This window comes from Balaenoptera ricei, chromosome 19 (genome assembly GCF_028023285.1).
Source record: "Balaenoptera ricei isolate mBalRic1 chromosome 19, mBalRic1.hap2, whole genome shotgun sequence".
Taxonomy (NCBI): domain Eukaryota; kingdom Metazoa; phylum Chordata; class Mammalia; order Artiodactyla; family Balaenopteridae; genus Balaenoptera; species Balaenoptera ricei.
In genome coordinates, this window is record NC_082657.1 from 14,186,546 (window position 1) to 14,206,436 (window position 19,891).

The 19,891-nt window shown below is 43.7% G+C and overlaps 1 protein-coding gene across 1 annotated transcript in view; it reads right to left on the bottom strand.

The window, feature by feature from the left end:
• Positions 1–19,891, bottom strand: part of RYR1 (ryanodine receptor 1) — a 117,571-nt gene that overhangs the window by 18,895 nt on the left and 78,785 nt on the right. The window contains exons 84-88 of the mRNA XM_059903567.1: positions 16,481–16,569; positions 16,258–16,386; positions 16,065–16,169; positions 13,714–13,795; positions 11,371–11,558 (exon numbers count right to left, since the gene is read on the bottom strand). Of these exons, the coding sequence (XP_059759550.1) occupies positions 11,371–11,558; positions 13,714–13,795; positions 16,065–16,169; positions 16,258–16,386; positions 16,481–16,569 (593 nt within the window). The remainder of the gene's footprint in view (positions 1–11,370; positions 11,559–13,713; positions 13,796–16,064; positions 16,170–16,257; positions 16,387–16,480; positions 16,570–19,891) is intronic.

Genomic DNA, 19,891 nt, shown 5'->3' on the forward strand with positions numbered 1-19,891 from the left:
TCATGTAATTTGAAACTTGCTTTTTTCACTCAGCTGTACGTTTTCAAGATCTATCCATGTTGATATATAGATCAAATGAGTGCATTTTCACTGCTGTGTAGTATTCCTGTTTTATAAACAAACTATCCTCCTGATGACAGACATTTAGTTTATTTCCAGTTTTTAACTTTACAGACACTTTCATTGAACATTCTTGCGCTGATCTTCAATGCACTCTTTGCAAGAGGTTCTCTGGGGCAGTCTTTCAAATGTTTTGACCACACCTATAGTAAGAATGCATTTTATAATGTGACTCAAAAAAAAAAAGATTTCACGACACAATTCTGACTTTCGCTATGTAACACGCTCTGCAATGTCCTATTCTGTTTTATTTTTAAAGATGCTGGTCATGACTTAACTAAATTTCATGACCAACAGATGGGTTGCAACATGGTTTGAGAAACACTGCTCTGGGGTATGAACAGAAGCGAAATTTTCTGGCTCTAAAAAATGCTTTGTAGCCAAGAACTTTGCAAAATGCTTTCTAAATGAGTAACATGCTTTGCAAATCATGAAGGGCTCTAGAAACCACAGAGCGTGGAGACAATCACACAGGAACTCTTCACCTTCTACCGTCACGCCATCAACCTGACTCCTTCCCTTATGATACAGTGTGACACTGTCCCTCTTAAAATCTGACACCCCCCCCCCAACCACGCTCCACATTGTCCATTTGCCTATCCCGTTCTTCTGAAATACCTTTTTCTCTGACTGTTGTCAGTTTCCTTGGCTGGAGTCTCCTTCTCTTCCAGACCTCTAAAGGTTGGAGGGGCTCCAAGGCCTGGAATTTGCACGCTTTTCTTGAGATGTACACTCGTCATGGAGATGTCATTGAGGCCCGAACCTCTGAAAGCCATCCCATGCCAATGACTGTAAAGGCTACATCCCAGCCCCGACTGCTCCGCAGAATCCATACACTTAACAGTGGAAGCCTTATCTGACATCTCTCTGTGGAAGTGGCCAAAACTGAACTCTTGATTTCAAAACCTCTCCTCCCACAGTCTTACCCATCTCAGGAATAGCATCACCACCCACCCAGGTGCTTGAGTTAAAATCTTTGAGTCAGCCTTGATTCCTCTCTTTTATCTCACTACCCACACCTAATCCATCAGCAAATCTGTCAGCTCTACTTTCAAAAGATCTAGGACACATACACTTCTGCCCCCTCCATGGCCCCTACCCTGGTTTTGTCCCCCATTGGACCATCGCAGCAACCTTCTCCCTGGTCTCCCTGCTCCTCTTCTGTCCCCACAGTCTCTTCCCCCCACCCACAGCTGGAGGGACCCTGTGAACATCTGAGGCAGGTCACATTCCTCCCCTGCTCAGAATCCTCCCTTAGCTCCATCTCATTCAGGCTTAAAGAGTCCTCCCGGCAGCCGACCAGTGCCAGCACATCTGCCCTCCTCACCTCTCAGACTTAAAAGTTTTCCTCTCCCCGCCCCCAACAGCCCTCTCCAGCCATACTGGCCTCCTTTGCATCCCTCTTATTCCCACTTTTCAGCCTTTACACTTGTTGTCCCTTTTCCTGGGGATGCCACAACCTCCCCTACCTTCACAGGGTAGCTTTCAGCTCTTGGCTTCAATGTCCTCTTCTGGAAAGACCTTCCCTGACCACCCAATTTACAGGGCTTACTCCACGCATGCTCTCTTGCACACTACCCTGCTCATTTCCTTCAGACCACAGATTATAACCTGAAATTATTTTGTTTCTTTACTTATTTTCATCTGTCCCTCCCCACTGGGCTGTCAGTCTCTGTTTTGTTCACTGCTACACACAGTACGTGCTCAATGCATATTTCAAATGAATTAAGCATCTTGAAAACTGAAAAGACTTTTTAACTCTGTTACAATTTTTGAAAATTAAGAAGTCCTTAAAAAAAACAACCTAACCTTGTCTTTTAAACCATAAAAAAATTGAAAAGCATATTGTAAAATACAAAGATTTGTAAAGAGTCTGGGAATCATATGATGCTTTGGGTTTGGGAAACCATATGATGTTTGGTAAAGGTCAAACATTTAGAAATGAGAATATTGCCATTTTGCAACCTCTAATGAACTAATGTGTCTGGGCATTGAATATCTGTGGTTGCTGACATCACAAAAGGAGAGATGACGGGACAGGATGTGCCTCTTGATGGACGTATGAAGCACCACAAAGGAAGGTGTTGGCGAAAAATAAAAATAAAAACAAAAACTCCAAACCTGAATCTGATTGAGCTTCTTGACCCAAGTCCCAGTTTACAGGAAATGCAGGGGACAGAGGAACACATTAAATGACACCACAAAGTTGCATCAGCCAGATCAAAACTGTGGGAAACTCTACAACTAGGAGAGCACTATCTAATGACAGCTACGAGCCACATGTGGCTACTGAGCCCTTGAATCATGGCTGGTGCAAAGTGAGATGTGCTGACAGTGTAAAATACATATGGATTTTAAAGACTTAGTATAGGACTTCTCTGGTGGCGCAGTGCTTAAGAATCCGTCTGCCAATGCAGGGGTCGCGGGTTCAATCCCTGGTCTGGGAAGATCCCACATGCCGCGGAGCAACTAGGCCCGTGCATCACAACTACTGAGCCTGCTCTCTAGAGCCTGCGAGCCACAACTACTGAAGCCCTGTGCGCCTAGAGCCCGTGCTCTGCAACAAGAGAAGCCACCGCAATGAGAAGCCTACGCACCACAACGAAGAGTAGACCCCACCTCGCCACAACTAGAGAAAGCCTGCATGCAACAACGAAGACCCAACACAGCCCAATAAATAAATAAATAAATAAATAAATAAATGTTCCTTTAAAAAAAAAGACTTAGTATAAAAAAAGAATTTAAAATATCTGATAATTTTTACATTGACTATATGTTGAAATATTATTTTGGTAGAGTAGGTTAAATAAAACATTGTTAAAAATAATTTCACGTGTTTCTTTTTACTTCTTTTTTTAAGTGTAGGTATTAGAAATTTCTTTTTTTTAAAAATATTTATTTACTTATTTTTGGCTGTGTTGGGTCTTAGTTGCGGCACGCGGGATCTTTCCTTGCAGTGCGCGGGCTCTTCGTTGTGGCACGTGGGCTTCTATCTAGTGGTGCGAGAGCTCCAGAGCGCGTGGGCTCAGTAGCTGCAGTGCGTGGGCTTAGTTGCCCCGTGGCATACGGGATCTTAGTTCCCCCGACCAGGGATCAAACCCGCGTCCCCTGCATTGGAAGGTGGATTCTTAACCACTGGACCACCAGGGACGTCCCAGAAATTTCTTGATTATATGTGTTGCTCTCATTGTATTTCTATCGGGCAGCGCTGCTCTACATGACCAGCAACCCAGGTATCCATCAGATAAACTGCCAGGTGAGGGAAAAGTGATGGAGGGGAAGCAGTAGATAAAAGGAGGTTTAAAGAAAGAGCAACCAGGGACTTCCCTGGTGGCGCAGTGGTTAAGAATCTGCCTGCCTATGCAGGGGACACAGGTTCGAACTCTGGTCTGGGAAGATCCCACATGTTGTGGAGCAACTAAGCCCATGTGCCACAACTACTGGAGCCTGCACTCCGCAACAAAGAGTAGCCCCCGCTCTCCGCAACTGGAGAAAGCCCACGCGTGGCAACGGAGACCCAACGCAGCCAAAAATAAATAAGTAGATAATTTTTTTTTAAAAAAAGGAGAATTTAAGAAATAGCAACCAGTAGCACTGGGTGGCCTTGTTTGGATCCTGCTGCAAAGAAATTACAAAAAATTATATGTGGTCTTTAGAAGATCTGGAAATGTGAACATTGGCCAGACATTTGATGATTTAATGAACTATGGATCTTTTTCATTTTGTCTTTATTGCTTTGTTTTTAGTTAGGAGTGATAATGATATTGTGGTTCGTTAAATAGAAGGAAAGCTTTTTAAGACCATATATTGTACAGTTCCATTTACATGAAGTGTCCAGAAGAGGCAAATCTATAGAGACAGAAAGTAGATTAGCTGCCAGGGGCCTGAGTGGGGGAAATGGAAGTGACTGCTAAAGGGTATGGGGTTTCTTTTTGGGGTGATTAAAATGTTCTAATTAGATTGTAGCGATGGTTGCACAATTCTGTGAATATATCAAAAAAACATTAAATTGTACCTTTTAAATGGGTGAATTTTATAGCATATGAATTATATCTCAATAAAGATGTTTTTTTAAAGGAAGTCTTTTAATTTAGAGATAGGTACAAAAACATTTGCTAATAAAAAACAATAAAGAAAACCACAAAATAGTACTAACTAAGAATAAATTAGTAGCCTGAAATGTGTTTTCACCCACCAGGAAGGGCTTTCCAAAGTGTAGTAGATGTTTTGGAATCTGCAAAGTACTTATCATTGGAGACATGTTTTGCAGACTGTCAAGAACACTGTCAACCACGAAGAACTTGGGAAGCCCTAAAATAATTCTATATATTTTTCTTTTTGTAATAAATTTATTTATTTATTCATTTATTTAATTTTTGGCTGCATTGGGTCTTTGCTGCTGCACGCGAGTTTTCTCTAGTTGCTGAGAGCGGGGGTTACTCTTTGTTGCGGTGCACGGGCTTCTCATTGCGGTGGCTTCTGTTGCAGAGCACAGTCTCTAGGCACGCAGGCTTCAGTAGTTGTGGCACACTGGCTTCAGTAGTTGTGGCTCGCGGGCTCTAGAGCGCAGGCTCAGTAGTTGTGGCACACGGGCTTGGTTGCTCCGTGGCATGTGGGCTATTCCCGGACCAGAGATCAAACCAGTGTCCCCTGCATTGGCAGGCAGATTCTTAACCACTGCGCCACCAGGGAAGCCCTCTATATATTTTTCAGTGCAGATTTACATATGAACGGAAATGCAGAAATAAATGTCCAGAGATATGAACATCAAGAGGATAACTGTGGCAGCCTTTGAAGAGGCGGGATGAGAGTAGGGTTGGGTGTGGGGACCAAAGATAACCTCAACCATAGCTATAAGTTCTGAATTTATCTACAAAAGGACTGTATCCCTGTATTATCTATTCTGTTAAAAATTAATAAAATATTTTAAATGATTTTCTACATAAAAATCAAGTCTTATGCATGGCCAACCCTCTCCCCCCAAAGCCAACCAGCCAACCAACCAACCAACCAACCAACAAAACAAACCACCATAAGCAAAGTCAAAAGACAAATGATGAACTAGAAAAAAGAAGTACACCTCATATCACTAACAAAGTTATAATCAGCCAAATATAGAAATCAAGAAGAAAAACACCAACATCCCAATAGAAAAGTAAGCCAAAGACACGGTCAGTTCACTGAACAAGTAATACAAAAGAAGTAACATGAAAAGATGCCTAATTACACTCGTAACAGGAGAAATGTGAATTAAAACTGCACTCAATACCCCTTTTCACCTATCAGATTGGCAAAAATCCAAATATTTGACAATGCGGTCTGGTGGTGAGGCTGTGGGAAAACAGGCAGTCTCACATTTTGCTAATGAGAAGGAAAAATGCAGGGCAAGATCTGTCCAAATGACAAATGCATTTACCCTTTAACCCAGCAATCCCACTTTTGGAAGTTTACCTTTAGATATAACTGCACGTACAAAATGATGTACATACAAAGGTAATTGTTCTAGCCAGCATTGCTAGTGGCCCATATAGAGCCTTCCTCAACACTCTTACTTCCATCTGCTGGAAATCAGCAGTACAAATTTACAATATCTGTCCTATAAACGGCACCTTTGTACAGTGCACAACTTGCACAACTATCCATGGCCGCCCTAATGACAGCATGTGTTGTAATGGCAAAAGACTGGGAAAAAGTGAGTGTCCATCAACAGGGAATAATCAAATAAACCATAATATATACACAAAGTGGAGTACTGGATACCTATAAAAAATAATCAGGACACTCCCTATATCTCTAGAATATATTGTTAAGTGATACAGGCCAATGTATATAGCTTATTACCTATTATGTAAGAAAAGAGGAAAATAATATCTGGAGAAAATGATAGAAGGATACAAAAGAAACTAATGCTTACTCACAGCAGTGGGGGTGAAGGAAGCGTAGGTTGAGAAAGGGGTGGGAATGAGACTTCTCACACTTCATACTTTGTTATATTTTACTCTAAAAATTATGTGAATGTATTATTTATTCAAAAAATAAAGCCAATGCACTTTTAAAGTTACAGATTGTTTGTAACTTTGTGAAACAGATATTGAGCTACAAAATGTTGTGTACATGACATCAAATCTTGTGATTTGTGAAACCCTGAATAGTCAGGAGGGATCTTTACCCAGTTTTTAAAAATTCACCTTATAACTGAAAGTTTGTACCCTTTCACCAACCTCTCCCTTTTTCCACCACCTCCCAGCTTATGGAAACCACTCACTTTTCTACTCTCTGTTTCTGAGTTTGACTTTTATTTTTAGATTTCACATAAGTGATACCATGCAGTATTTGTCTTTCTCTGGCTGGCTTATTTCACTTAGCATAATGCCCTCCAGGTTCATCCATGTTGCTGCAAATGACAAGATTTCCAGCCTTATCCAAGGCTGAATGATATTTCACACACATACATACACACATACCACATCTTCTTTATCCATTCATCCATTGACAGATACTTAGGTTGATTTCACACCTTGGCTATTGTGAATAATGCTGCAATGAATGTGAGAGTGCAAACATCACTTTGCGATTACAGTTTCATTTCCTTTGGATAGATACCCAGAAATGGGATTCCTGGGTCCTACTGTAGTTCTGTTTTTAATTTCCTGAGGAACTTCCATTCTGTTTTCCATAGTGGTTGCACCAGTTTACACCAGTTCCCACCAACAATGGACAAAGATTCCCTTTTCTCTACATCCTTGCCACACTTGTTATCTCTTGTTTTTTTGATAACACCCATCCTAACAGGTGTGAGGTGATATCTCACCGTGGTTTTGATTTGCACTTTCCTGATGATTAGTGATATCTAGCACCTTTTCTTGTACCTGTTGGCCATTCGTATGTCTTCTTGGGAAAAAATGTCTATTCAGGTCCTTTGCCCATTTTTAAATTGGGTTATTGGTTTTATTGCTTTTGAGCTATAATGACTTCTTTGTATATTTTGGATATTAACCCCGTATTAAATATGTGGTTGGCAAATATTTTCTTCCATTCCGTAAGTTGCCTTTTTTTTTTTTTTGGTCGATGGTTTCCTTTGCTGAGTAGAGTCATTTTAAAATGATCAATGATGGGACTTTAGCTCCTGCATCGTCCTTTTTGGTTCTCTTGCAGTCCCTACTGAGACTCTCACCCTCACCTGCCAGTCTTGAGAGTCGAGCTGGGACTCCCTAGAGAGGGCCTGGCACCCAGGAGGTGCTCACTGGCTGCTTATCCGGCTCGATCAGTGGATGGATCTGGAGTCAGTGTACTCTGGATCCAACTGAGTTCTAATCCCAGCTTTGCTACTTATCAGTTGTGTGACCTTAAGCACAGCACTTTAACCTTCCTGTGCCTCATTTTCCACTTCTGCAAAAATGGGAATAAAAAATAGTCCTTACTGGGACTTCCCTGGTGGTCCAGTGGTTAAGAATCCGCCAATGCAGGGGACACGGGTTCGAGCCCTGGTCCGGGAAGATCCCACATGCCGCGGGAGCAACTAAGCCCGTGCGCCACAACTACTGAGCCTGCGCTCTAGAGCCCGCGAGCCGCAACTACTGAAGCCCACACGCCTAGAGCCTGTGGTCCACAACAAGAGAAGCCACCACAGTGAGAAGCCCGCGCCCCGCAACAAAGAGTAGTCCCCGCTCACCGCAACTAGAGAAAGCCTGCGCGCAGCAACGAAGACCCAACGCAGCCAAAAAAAAAAAAAAGTCCTTACTACCTAAGGGTTGCTGTAAATTAACATTCATTGACACACAGGACCTGGCACAGAGTGAGAACATGATACATATTAGCTCTTCTTCCTGAAGGTGCAGGGCTCAGGGACAGCGATGTTTAAGAGGCTGAGAGGGCGACAGGAATAAAGATGCAGACTTACTAGAGAACGGACTTGAGGACACGGGGAGGGGGAAGGGTAAGCTGGGACGAAGTGAGAGAGTGGCATGGACATATATACACTACCAAATGTAAAACAGATAGCTAGTGGGAAGCAGCCGCATAGCACAGGGAGATCAGCTTGGTGCTTTGTGACCACCTAGAGGGGTGGGATAGGGAGGGTGGGAGGGAGACGCGAGAGGGAAGAGATATGGGGATATAAGTATATGTATAGCTGATTCACTTTGTTATAAAGCAGAAAGTAACACACCATTGTAAAGCAATTATACTCCAATAAAGATGTTAAAAAAAAAAAAAAAAGAGGCTGCGAGGGATTGGCAGGGAAGGTGAGGGTCCCACGAATGCGTGGCACAGACGCCCAGGGGAGCAAGGCATTGCCGAGGGGGAGGAAATGGCCGACTGTGGCAAACGCTGCCAAGATGACAAGTCAGAGGAGAGATTTAGGGTGAAGAGATCACTGATGATCTTAGCTGGCGTAGTTTCAGGAGAGTGACAGGGACAGAAGCCCCGAATCAGGGAAGGAGTGGGAGGTGAGAAAGGAGTGAGCGAGGGTAGATAGCTCTTGGGAGGCGTGGCTGAGAAGCGGGGAGAGAGAGAGGCAGGGAGGCTCTCAGAGGACAACTGGGAGGCACGGGGCACTTTGTATTCAACTCAGGAGACCCTGGGTTTATTTAAATGCTGACGGACAACAGTGATTGCAATCTCTAGAATAAAATAAAAAGCCATGAGTCTATACCCATACAAATGAATGAATGAATGAATGAACAAACAAACAAGCAAATAAATAAATGGAGGAGAAGGCAAAAACTCTTCCTTACAGTAAAATGGTACCTAATGTGTGGAGAAAAGGGAACCCTCTTACACTGTTGGTGGGAATGTAAATTGGTGCAGCCACTATGGAAAACAGTAAGGAGGATCCTCATAGAACTAAAAATAGAGTTGCCATATGATCCAGCAATCCTACTCCTGGGCATACACCCAGACAAAACTATATTTCAAAAAGATACATGCACCCCTATGTTCATAGCAGCACTATTTACAATAGCCAGGACATGGAAACAACCTAAATGTCCATTGACAGATGAATGGATAAAGAAGATGTGGTCCAAATATACAGTGGAATATTACTCAGCCATAAAAAAGAATAAAATAATGAGATTTGCAGCAACATGGATGAACCTAGAGATTATCATGCTAAGCAAACTAAGTCAGAAAGAGAAAGACAAATACCATATGATAGCACTTATGTGTGAATCTAAAATATGACACAAATGAACATATCTGTGAAACAGAAACAGACTCACGGATATAGAGAACAGACTTGTGGTTGCCAAGGGAGAGGGGGAGGTGGGGGAGGGAAGGATTGGTAGTTTGGGATTAGCAGATCCAAACTATTACATGTAGGATGGATAAACAACAAGGTCCTACTCTATAGCACAGGGAACTATACTCAATATCCTGTGGTGATCAAACATAATGGAAAAGAATATGAAAAAGAATATATATATATATATATGTATAACCGAATCACTTTGCTATACTGTAGAAATTAACACAACATTTTATTGCAATATGGTAAGTCAACCATACTGCAATAAAATGAAAAAAGGTACCTGGTAAAGGTAAAGGGTACAGGGAAATTAGAAAACCACCATTTATCAGCTGCCATAGTAATAATCGTGGAGACAAGTATCACTGATAGATGGTAACCCTGAGAGGGTGCGCAGGATATTTACATAGTCTCAAAGCACATCTTCACGAGATACCAAGGGGAACGACAGTATCATTACAGTGGAGACTCTGGTAAACACCACCTTCACCATGTGACCAAGCTAACACCAACTGTAATGGGAAGAACCAACATCACATGCCTCCTGATACGACGCACTGAGAAAGACATAGCCCTCCTCTGATAGTCCTGCCAAAGGCGTATAACCTGAATCGAATCACAAGGAAAACTCAGACAAACCCACACTGAGGGCCATCCTATAAAACAACTGGCCTCTATTTTTCAAAAATATCAAGATCATAAGAGGCAAAGACAGATCAAGGAAGGGTTCCAGATTGAAGGGAGCTAAAGAGACAGGATGCCTAAATGCAATCCCTGATCCTGGACTGGATCCTTGACAAGGAAAAAAATTTCTTCAAGAGCAAAAACTGAATAAAGTCTGTAGATAGCAGGATTGTCTCAGTGTTGGTTTCCTGATTTGCATAATTGTTTTGTGGTTATGTAAGGGAATGAACTTGTTCTCAGGAGATACACACTGAAGTATTTAGAGGTAAAGAGGAATCATGATAGAGCAAATGAGGTAAAAAGTTAACATTTGGGGGACTTCCCTGGTGGTCCAGTGGCTGAGATTCCGAGCTCCCAATGCAGGGGTCCCTGGTCAGGGAACTAGATCCCACACGCCGCAACTAAGAGCCTGCATGCCGCAATTAAAGATCCCATATGCTGCAACTAAAAGATCCCGCACACCGCAACGAAGACCCTTGTGCTGCAACTAAGACCCAGCACAGCCAAATAAATAAATAAATAAATAAATAAATTTTTTAAAAAGCTAACATTTGGGCAATCCGGGTGAAAAGGTATTCAGAAATTTTATGTACTGTTCCTGCAACTCCTCCATAAGACTGAAGTTATTTCAAAAGAAAAATTTAACAAAATGGTGATGGAAAAGATCTGGCAGTAATAATAGTAATAATAGGTAACATCTCTTGTACTCTCCTGTGTTCCAGGCACTGTCCAGGCTCTGTTCACCCACTGCCTAACCTCAAAGCAGTCCTGTGAAACAGTTAATGTTATTATCTTAGTCCCATTTCACAGAAGAGCCTGAGGCTTAGAGCGGATGAGTGGCTTACCTGGGGTGGAAGGGTTGGCAGAGGCAGGTGAGTGGGCTTCTGGACAGAGCTGGTTCCTGCTTTTCCCTCCTAACAGCCTCATTATTTAGACCTGCAATGGTCATTAGTGACTGCCTCTCCCGTTAGTCTATAAGCCCCATGAAGGCAGGGCTGTGTCTGTCTCAGTCATTGCTGTGTCCATGGTACCAGCACAGAGCCCAACACAGAGGAGAAACCCAATAGATGTTTATCAACTGAATAACTGATCTCTATTTATAATAATGATAATATTATGACTGTTAATAATGATAATAGAAATAAGGTTTTCATTTGTGTTAATGCATTTCGTCTTCAAAACAAGTCCAAGGATGGTTTTATCCCCATTTTACAGATAAGGAAACTGAGGCATCCAGAGAAGTCTCTTGCCTACAGCAGGCAGCCAGGAAGGGCATGACTGGCACTTGGCACTCCACCCATCCGCCTTCCAGTACTCACCTTCTGGAAGTCCTTCTTGGAGATGAGGCCACGGGGATCAGTGACGTAGTCCTGGAAGGCCTCAGAGCCCACAATGTCCTTGAGTTTCAGGAACATGTCGAAGAACTTGAGGATCATCTCCACATTGGATGAGGATTCCACAAGCATGTCCACCATCTGCCGGGCAATCATGCCGTTCACCACGTTCCCTGCAGGCAGCCCCAGGTCAGTGTGGCTCAACAGAGCCTCCTTTCTGGATCCCCATTGGGCTTGCCTCCCTCTCCAGCTCAGGAGCCACCAGGATCCACTGTGCTGGTGGAAGCTTCCCTGGCCAGCTCCTGTACCACCCCTCAGAGGGCAAGGGTCACTTTCTGATCTGCCTCAGCATCAGGTGTGAACCTGGCTGATTCTGTCTATGTCCTCCTCCCCCGATAGCTGGGGGAGTCATCAACAAAGATAACAATGGCATAAACTAATGGCGGGTCCAGATGCCATGCCAAGTGCTGCACTGACACGACCTCATCTTTGTAAGGAACGTGTGTCACTATTCATTTTTATAGATGAGGAAGCAGACTCAGAGAAAGTCTCAAACTCAGGTTTACACAGCCAGTAAGGGGGTGGGGAGGACTTGAACCCAGAGCTGCATGACCTCAGAGCTCACACCACCTAAGCCTTCCACTAGCCCACAGAGGCCAGGCGGGTCCAAAGATGAGTGAGGTAGGCCAAAGACAAGACAACAGGGAGAGGTGGAGACTGTGGTAAACTGGGACCCCACACCCCCTCTAAAGCAAACTGGCTCCAACTTCTTTTTTTTAACAGAATTTTATTTATATTTATATTTATTCATTTATTTTTTGGCTGTGCCACACAGCTTGCGGGATCTTAGTTCTGCCACCAGGGACTGAACCCGGGCCACAGCAGTGAAAAACCCCAAACCCTAACCACTGGACCGCCAGGGAACTCCCCAAACTGGCTCCAGCTTCTTTTTGCACCTTTCAATTTTCATATAATTTCAAATTTACATGTAGCTCACAAGAATAGTGCAAGGGGACCCTCATGTATTCCAGATTCATCAATTGTTTACATTTTGCCATGTTTGCTTTATAATACCTCTCCCTATTTTTTTTCACTGAACCATTAAGGACTAAGCTGCAGACACGAGGCCTTTTTACCCCTAAACATTTCCACATATATATTCTTAAAGACGAGGACATTCTCTTATATAATCATAGTGCAGTCATCAAAATCAGATTGAACATTGATATGACGGTTATTTAATCCAGTTCAGCTGATTTTTCCCATGTGAGAATGTGGACGCGTGGTCACCGAATCTTTCAATTTTTCAAGATAAATGTTTAAAGGGATTTTTGATTTTTAAATCGGATTTTTAAAAAATTAATTGATTATTTTTGGCTGTGTTGGGTCTTTGTTGCTGTGCGCGGGCTTTCTCTAGTTGTGGTGAGGGGGGGCTACTCTTCCTTGTGGTGTGTGGGCTTCTCCTTGCGGTGGCTTCTCCTGTTGCGGAGCACGGGCTCTAGGTACACGGGCTCAGTAGTTGTGGCTCACGGGCTCTAGAGCACAGGCTCAGTAGTTGTGGCTCACGGGCTCTAGAGCACAGGCTCAGTTGCTCCGCGGCATGTGGGGTCTTCCCGGACCAGGGTTCGAACCCGTGTCCCCTGCATTGGCAGGTGGATTCTTAACCACTGCGCCACCAGGGAAGTCCCTTTAAATCTGATTTTTAAAAGCTGATGACTAGTTACCAAAAATTTAAAACATTGTAGGAGGATTATTCATTGCAACATGGTTTGTAATAGCAAGATGTTTTTTAAGAACCTTGAATGTCCATTGATAGGGGTGTGGTTAAATGAATCACTGTATCCCCACGCAATTAGTACTATGCAGCCATATAAAAGAATGAGGATGCTGTTATGAACCTCTATAGAAAAAAGTCTTTGTCTACAAGTTAAATAATTTTATTAATTAGTAATAAATTATGGTTGTTTTAAATCACTACGTTTTGGGGATATTTGTTAGGCAGCAAGAGCTAACTGACATATTCAGCAAATAAATAAATAAATAAATAAATAAATATTCAGTGCATAAATTTTAAAAAGTGTCCAGGCCACCCACCTAATTAAGATTTCTCTGGCGATTCAATAAATTACTATATCTACAGTCAGGACCTGGCACATAATAAGTGCCCAATAAATGTTTGCTGGGCTTCTTATAGCAACTTAAATGCATTGACCCTCACATGATATCAGATGGGGTTGAAGGTTAGGCTCTCCTGGGTCTCAGAGGGCCATTTTCAGGATCACCTGAACATTTGTACCCTCCCCTTACCCCCACCCACTAGGAGTTTACCTTCTAGTAGTGACAGCAACATCACCACCATGTCCTTCTGTAGATCCAGCAGCTCCTTCAACAGCTCGATCTGGCTCGAGTCCTAGAGACCCCACATCCCAGCTTTGTGAGGGCTCTTCTCAGCAGAGATGCCTCCCACACCTCCAGCTGCTTCCACCCACCCAGCAGGCCCTATGATCCCTTTTCTTTCCCCCTCTTACCTCCGAGGGGACCCGAGTCCAGACATGTTCCTCGGAAGCAGGGGAAAAGGCAGAGAGACAAGACTGTGGGGTGGGATTGGCACTTTGGGGGAAGTGGGCCCAACAGGTGACGTGTAAGGACAAGGGCTGGCAGGCAAGGAGGACTTGGAGGAGTATGGGGATCTGAGAGCAGATGCTTGGAACCAAGAGAGACAGAGACGGACAGGGCCAAATGCTGGGGACAGTGACACAGATCTGGGAAGGGATGAGAGTTCAGCACTGCGCCTGGCCTACGGTGGGTGCTTGACACATGTTTGTTGAATGAATGTGTGATAGAAAAAGTAGGACTCTGGGCTCAGGAAGAAGGCTGTGGGACACAGCTATGTGCTTTCTGGTAAACCATTTGGGAAGAATGGCTCTCCTGTCACAGTGTCTCATGTAGGGCCCACAGAAGTCTCCAACATGGTCAAAGTTCTGCCCCATGGTCCCTATTTGTATTAGGTTGAGCTACATAAAATTGCCAGTCTTCAGTCATTTCTCACCAACAAAGTGGTAATTTCATATAGTTCTACCTAATGAAATGGAGGAAGGGGAAGGGTACCAGATAAACGGGATGTAAGTCTCCTTCTACGACATGCTAGTTCTAGAGTTGCTGATTCTAATCCTAACACATTTCCACAGTTCCAAAGCTCTGCATTCTGACTCTAAGATTCCAACATTCCAGGATCTCAAGATCCTAAGATGGGTGAGTCCTGTGGTGTGTGCCTGTCCATGATGTAGCCCCTTGATTCTCTCAACAATCCCACTCTCAGAGCATATGGGACTAACCCCATCTTCCGGGTTCTAGGGGTGGGTATATAACCAGGACTGGCCAATCAAGAGCTTTCTTTCCCCTGGCCAGGGTGATTGGTTCAGGAATGGGCATGTGACCTAGTAGTCCAATAAGAGAATATGGCAGATCTTTTCCTGGATCTAAAGAGGTGTTCTCTTCCCTCTGGAGCTGTTAGTGGAGCTCATGAAAGCCCAGGGCATCATTTTCCCAGCCCGTGGGGAGCACCTGCTTGAGAATGAAGCTAGAGAGGAGAGGGACATTTCTACTAACAGCACTATAGGCCCTGGATCTGATCTGTGATGTGAACTGATAAATTCTTTTCTTTTTATTCTTTTTTTGTAAGCTACCACTTTGAATTGGATTTCTAGCCCTTGCAATTTAACCTAGACTATGGCTGAGGCATTAATTCTGCAGGATTTGGAACTCTACACTAAGATACCAATATCCTCTAGCATTTTAAGATTACATCAACAGCCCCACTTGAACTCACTGACACTAAGAAATTGCATTCTTAAGTTCAACTCCTTTCAAAAGGTCAGATGACACCAGACAGGGTTTCTGCCAGCCCCTGTGGCGCCTTTGAGTAAATTAGAAAAAGGCTTCCCTTCTTCAAGACTCTTTCCTGTTGGGAAATTATAATATACAGAATATTGCCATCTGCTGGAAAACTACTGTAATAAATACACCGATATATGTATGATGTTTAGGATGTGGATGGTGCCGTTTCAGATGCTGGGCCCTGCTGCAGCGCATATGGCAGCCTTGAATATGTGTACCAGACAGAAGCAGAGCAAATGGATAAGGTGTTTGTGAGGCATTGACAAGGCTGCAAAGGGGCGGGGGTGGTGGGGAAAAGGGGAGCACGAAGATGCTAGAGATGGGAGACGGGGCTCGACAGGGACCTTACATCATGGATGCCCTGGATAGATGTCATCTGCCGCAAGCAGAATAAAGAAGCAAAACACCCCTTCAGCCCCAGGCCCAGATCTAGAAGCCTACCCTCATCCTATCCCTAGTCCTGTCCGAATCTGGGTGACCTCATCAGAGAGGAAAGAACACCAACCAATCATAGAGGAGCTCTGGACCAGAGCCGGCGGGCCCCAAACGTCAGACCAAGGGAACTGTAGATGGATAACCAGCCGATTGGCGGTGGCAGAGGAGGAGGCGGGATCATGGAGAGAGCCAATCCAGAAGAAAGATGGATTTGGCCACAGAGAGGGGCCAGTCTGCAACCTGCCGGGAGCACTGGGGTGCGACACGGACCGATGGGACAAAACTCGGAAACGTGCCAGTTGGGGGACGCCTGGAAGCAGTTGGATGAAGAACAGAGAGGCCCGAACCTGAGCGAGCTTCATCATCATGTGGGCAAACACGTGCAGGAATCCCACCACGGCGTCCCAGAGGCGGCTGTGCGCTAGACTCTGCTGGTTCCCGGTGCAGGGCCCCTGTGGGGCAGAGAGAGGCTCTACGTGAGCACGAGGCAGGGCGCGGGATGCGGAACTGCCCCGCCCCGCCCCAGCGGGCGAGCCCTACCTGAATGTATTCGGTGAGGCTGTTGAACACCTGTTTAGCCACCGACATGGCCTTGGAAAAGTTCCTCTTGCCCTGCTCCTCAATGACATCCTTGCCCGAGTAGTACCAGTAGAAGTCGCTGATGGATTCCTGGGGGGCAGACACAGTGTGAGGGGCTGCTGGTGCCAACCATGGCCCAACAGACCCCGACCCGGGTCACACCTGGACGGCCTCACATCCTCACCTGAAGCCGCAGGAGGTAGTCCACAGTACAGATGATGATGTTAATAGTGGTTGTATTCCCTGTCTGTGTCCGTAGGTAGTTCTGGAAATCTAGGGAGATGAAAAGTCACTCATTTATTGAGCATCTACCACGTGCTAGGGGAGGTGCACAGGGAGTCCTTTATTCATTTATGCAATAAATGTTTATTGAGGGCCTATTGTATGCCGGAAGGCATATAATCATTAATTTACTTAATAACTCTTTATCAGTACCTACTATGTGTTAGGGGAAGATGGAGGATCATTTATCCATTTGTCTAATAAATATTTATTGAGGGCCTACTATGTGCCAGATGTGGTGGAGGGCCAGTCATTTACTCATTTTTTTCCCCAAAATATTTATTGAACACCTACAATGTAGCAGGGGGAAATGGAGATTCAGCCTTTGTTTGTTCACAAAAGTTTTTTACTGAATGCCTACTATGTGCTGGGGAGATCGGAGATTGGTTATTTATTCATTCATTTATCCAAAAAATATTTATTGAGCACCTACCAAGAACCAGAGGAGATAAGCATTTGTTATTTATTTGTTCATTTATTCAATATATATTTATTGAGCATATACTATATGCTAACGGGAGATGAAGATTGGTCACATACTTTGATACTACAAATTTCCTGAGCATTTATTATGTGCCCTGGAGATACAGCAGTAAAAGAAAACAAAGTCCCTGCCCTTGTGAAGTTTATATTATCATGTAGTAATTTTTCAGTCTTTTCTAACTGCAACCTACAGTAGGAAATCCAGTACATATTTACACTGAGACCCAGTACGCGTGTCTAATCTGAAATTACATCCACATATACCTGAAACAGAAGTTTCACATACCCTTACTATGTGCCATACATTCTGCTATTTTCTGTCTTGTACTTGTCTAGTTAACTACAAATGAATTCTGAACTCAACCCACTATATGTGTAGTTCTCAACCTCCCAACCCTGGTTGCACATTAGAACCACCTGGAGGATTTTAAATATCCCAGTGCTCAGACCCCATCCCAGACCAATTAAATTAGAATATCTGAGTGAAACCTGATCTTTAGTGTCTTGTAAAGCTCCCCAGGCATACCAATGCGCAATTAGGAATGAGAACCTCTGCGATAAACTTGATTCACGACCCTCTGGTGAGTTGGTTCCCACTATGAAAAACATTGTTCTATGGCAGAAAGCTGATAACTGTTAGAGCTGAGTGATGGCTTCTTGGGGGCTTATTATACCATTCTCTCTACTTCAGTGTGTGGTTGAGAAGTTCTGGAATAATAATGATGATGATGATAAAGGTTGTGATGGGGGAAGCTCAGGGGGTTGGAGGAGCCCAGAGGAGATGCCTGACCCAGACAAGGTGGTCAGGGAGGGCTTCTTGGAGGAGGGGACCTCTGACCTATGACCTGAAAGATGAGTAGGAGTTGACTGCGCAAATTCCTCGCTGTGTGACCTCAGGCAAGTTATTGAACCTCTCTGAGTGGCAGACTGTGCCTCGGTTCCCCCATATGTAACACGGTGGTCACAGTAGGCCCTACTTTAAAGAACTTTGGTGAGGTTTTAATGCTTTAGCATATATAATGAATTGAGGACAGAACCTGGCACATAAGTGCTCAATAAACAGTAGCTGTTCTTAAAGGGCCTTAAAGAGAGTGCTGAGGTTAAGAGCTGCACTTTGGAGCAGTGACTCTCAAAACATGGGCCCAGACCAGCAGCGTCAGCATCTTCCGGAAGGAAACCTGTTAGAAATGCAAATTCCTGGGCTCCGCCCCAGAATTACTAAATCAGAAAATCTGGGATGGGGTCCAAAAGTCTAGTTTAACAAGGCCTCCTGGTGATTCTTAGGTACGCTTGAGTTTGAGAACCACCTCTGTAGACTCATTTGCCAAATGACCAATTCGTCAAATTATCAAGGCAATGAAAACAAGCTTCAGTTAAATCCTTTTGATGTTATAGCAATGTCATGTTGCCCAGGATGGCTTCAACAGCCCTTGAAAGTTTTTTTCTCGCAAAGTTTTACTTCCACCTGATTTCCCTATAGCCACTTCACAATCACTATATCAGGCTGAATGTCCATTTTGCCTGGTTTCACATTACAGATGAAAAGTATACTCAGATATTCAAGATTTTATAAGCAAATGGACAGGCTTTCCCATCAACCCTGTTTTCTAATTCCTTTTTCTGTGTTCATTTAAATCAGACTGTATGCCTAAATGGTTGATACGGCTCCCCGGCTTTTGTCTGCTCTGAATGGCACTGAATACTCAAGACATGCAAGGCCTCTGAGATTTGAAAGATATTTCAAATATTTATTCGACTGGGCTGGTTAATGAATCCACAAATTTGGGCAGATGACCAGATTGCAAATTTGGTGGGAGAGAGAAATCCCACCGTAAGAACATTCTCATTTCCAAAAAGTCATAGACCCAGGGAATAAAATTCATTCTAAGCCCCAAAGACTGATTCCACCTTTGTTAAAGAAAGAAAACCCCAGTCACATGGCACAAAGGTATTTAACAAACTTTGAAGAAAAACTAGCTGTGGACATAAGAGCTTATGACAATACAAAACAATGGATCATGCTTTATCCTTTGTTGAAAAGAAAAAAGTAAAGATTAAAGATGTTTACCTTGAAGAACACTAGCCAAGTGGGGTGCAGGTTCTATGGAGGTTAGATTTATAATTACTCCCATTCTTGTCGTGAAGGTTAACTTCTGGGCAGTCTGTGGTTTCTTATCACCCACTAAGTGTTATAACCACAACCTTGAGACTGTACATGTTTGTCATAGGAAACTGCGTCGGGTACAATGTTTACTGTTCAGAATTTCAACTATTCCTTTAACGTAAGCTGTGTGCCACACGAGGTTATGTTTTCTCACCAATGATGTATTTAATTAACTTGCTGTGTCATCCTTGATCTGGTTATATTGCCTGAACCAGAACAAAAGTTGTGAAAACTCAAACTTGTTTAAGTTAGGAAAGAGTCTGTAGGCCTTCGTCGTGGCCAAGTATTTTATAAGCAAAATTAATAGGTGGTTCTAACAGATTCATTTAAAAATGCCAGGCAAATTTTCCCTCTACTGACCCAGAGTATGGCAATCTACCACATTTACTGAACTTTGGCAGCTGCTGCAAAATGCCTGTGGAAAAATGGCATGTGGCGAATTGCTCATTTGTGAAAATTGATTTTGGGCCAAACTGGGTTTTGGCAGATTGCTTTTGGGGAATTGGACTGGCTAGAGGAGGTGAAAGTGAAGCAAAGTGGCTAGGCTCCAGACATTCAAGAGAGATTTAGGAAGGTGGGCAGGCAGCACTTGACACTGGCTGAAAGTAAAGAATGAACGACAGTGGGATTGAGGACAAGGCCTGGATGGGGGGATTGAGGCCATCA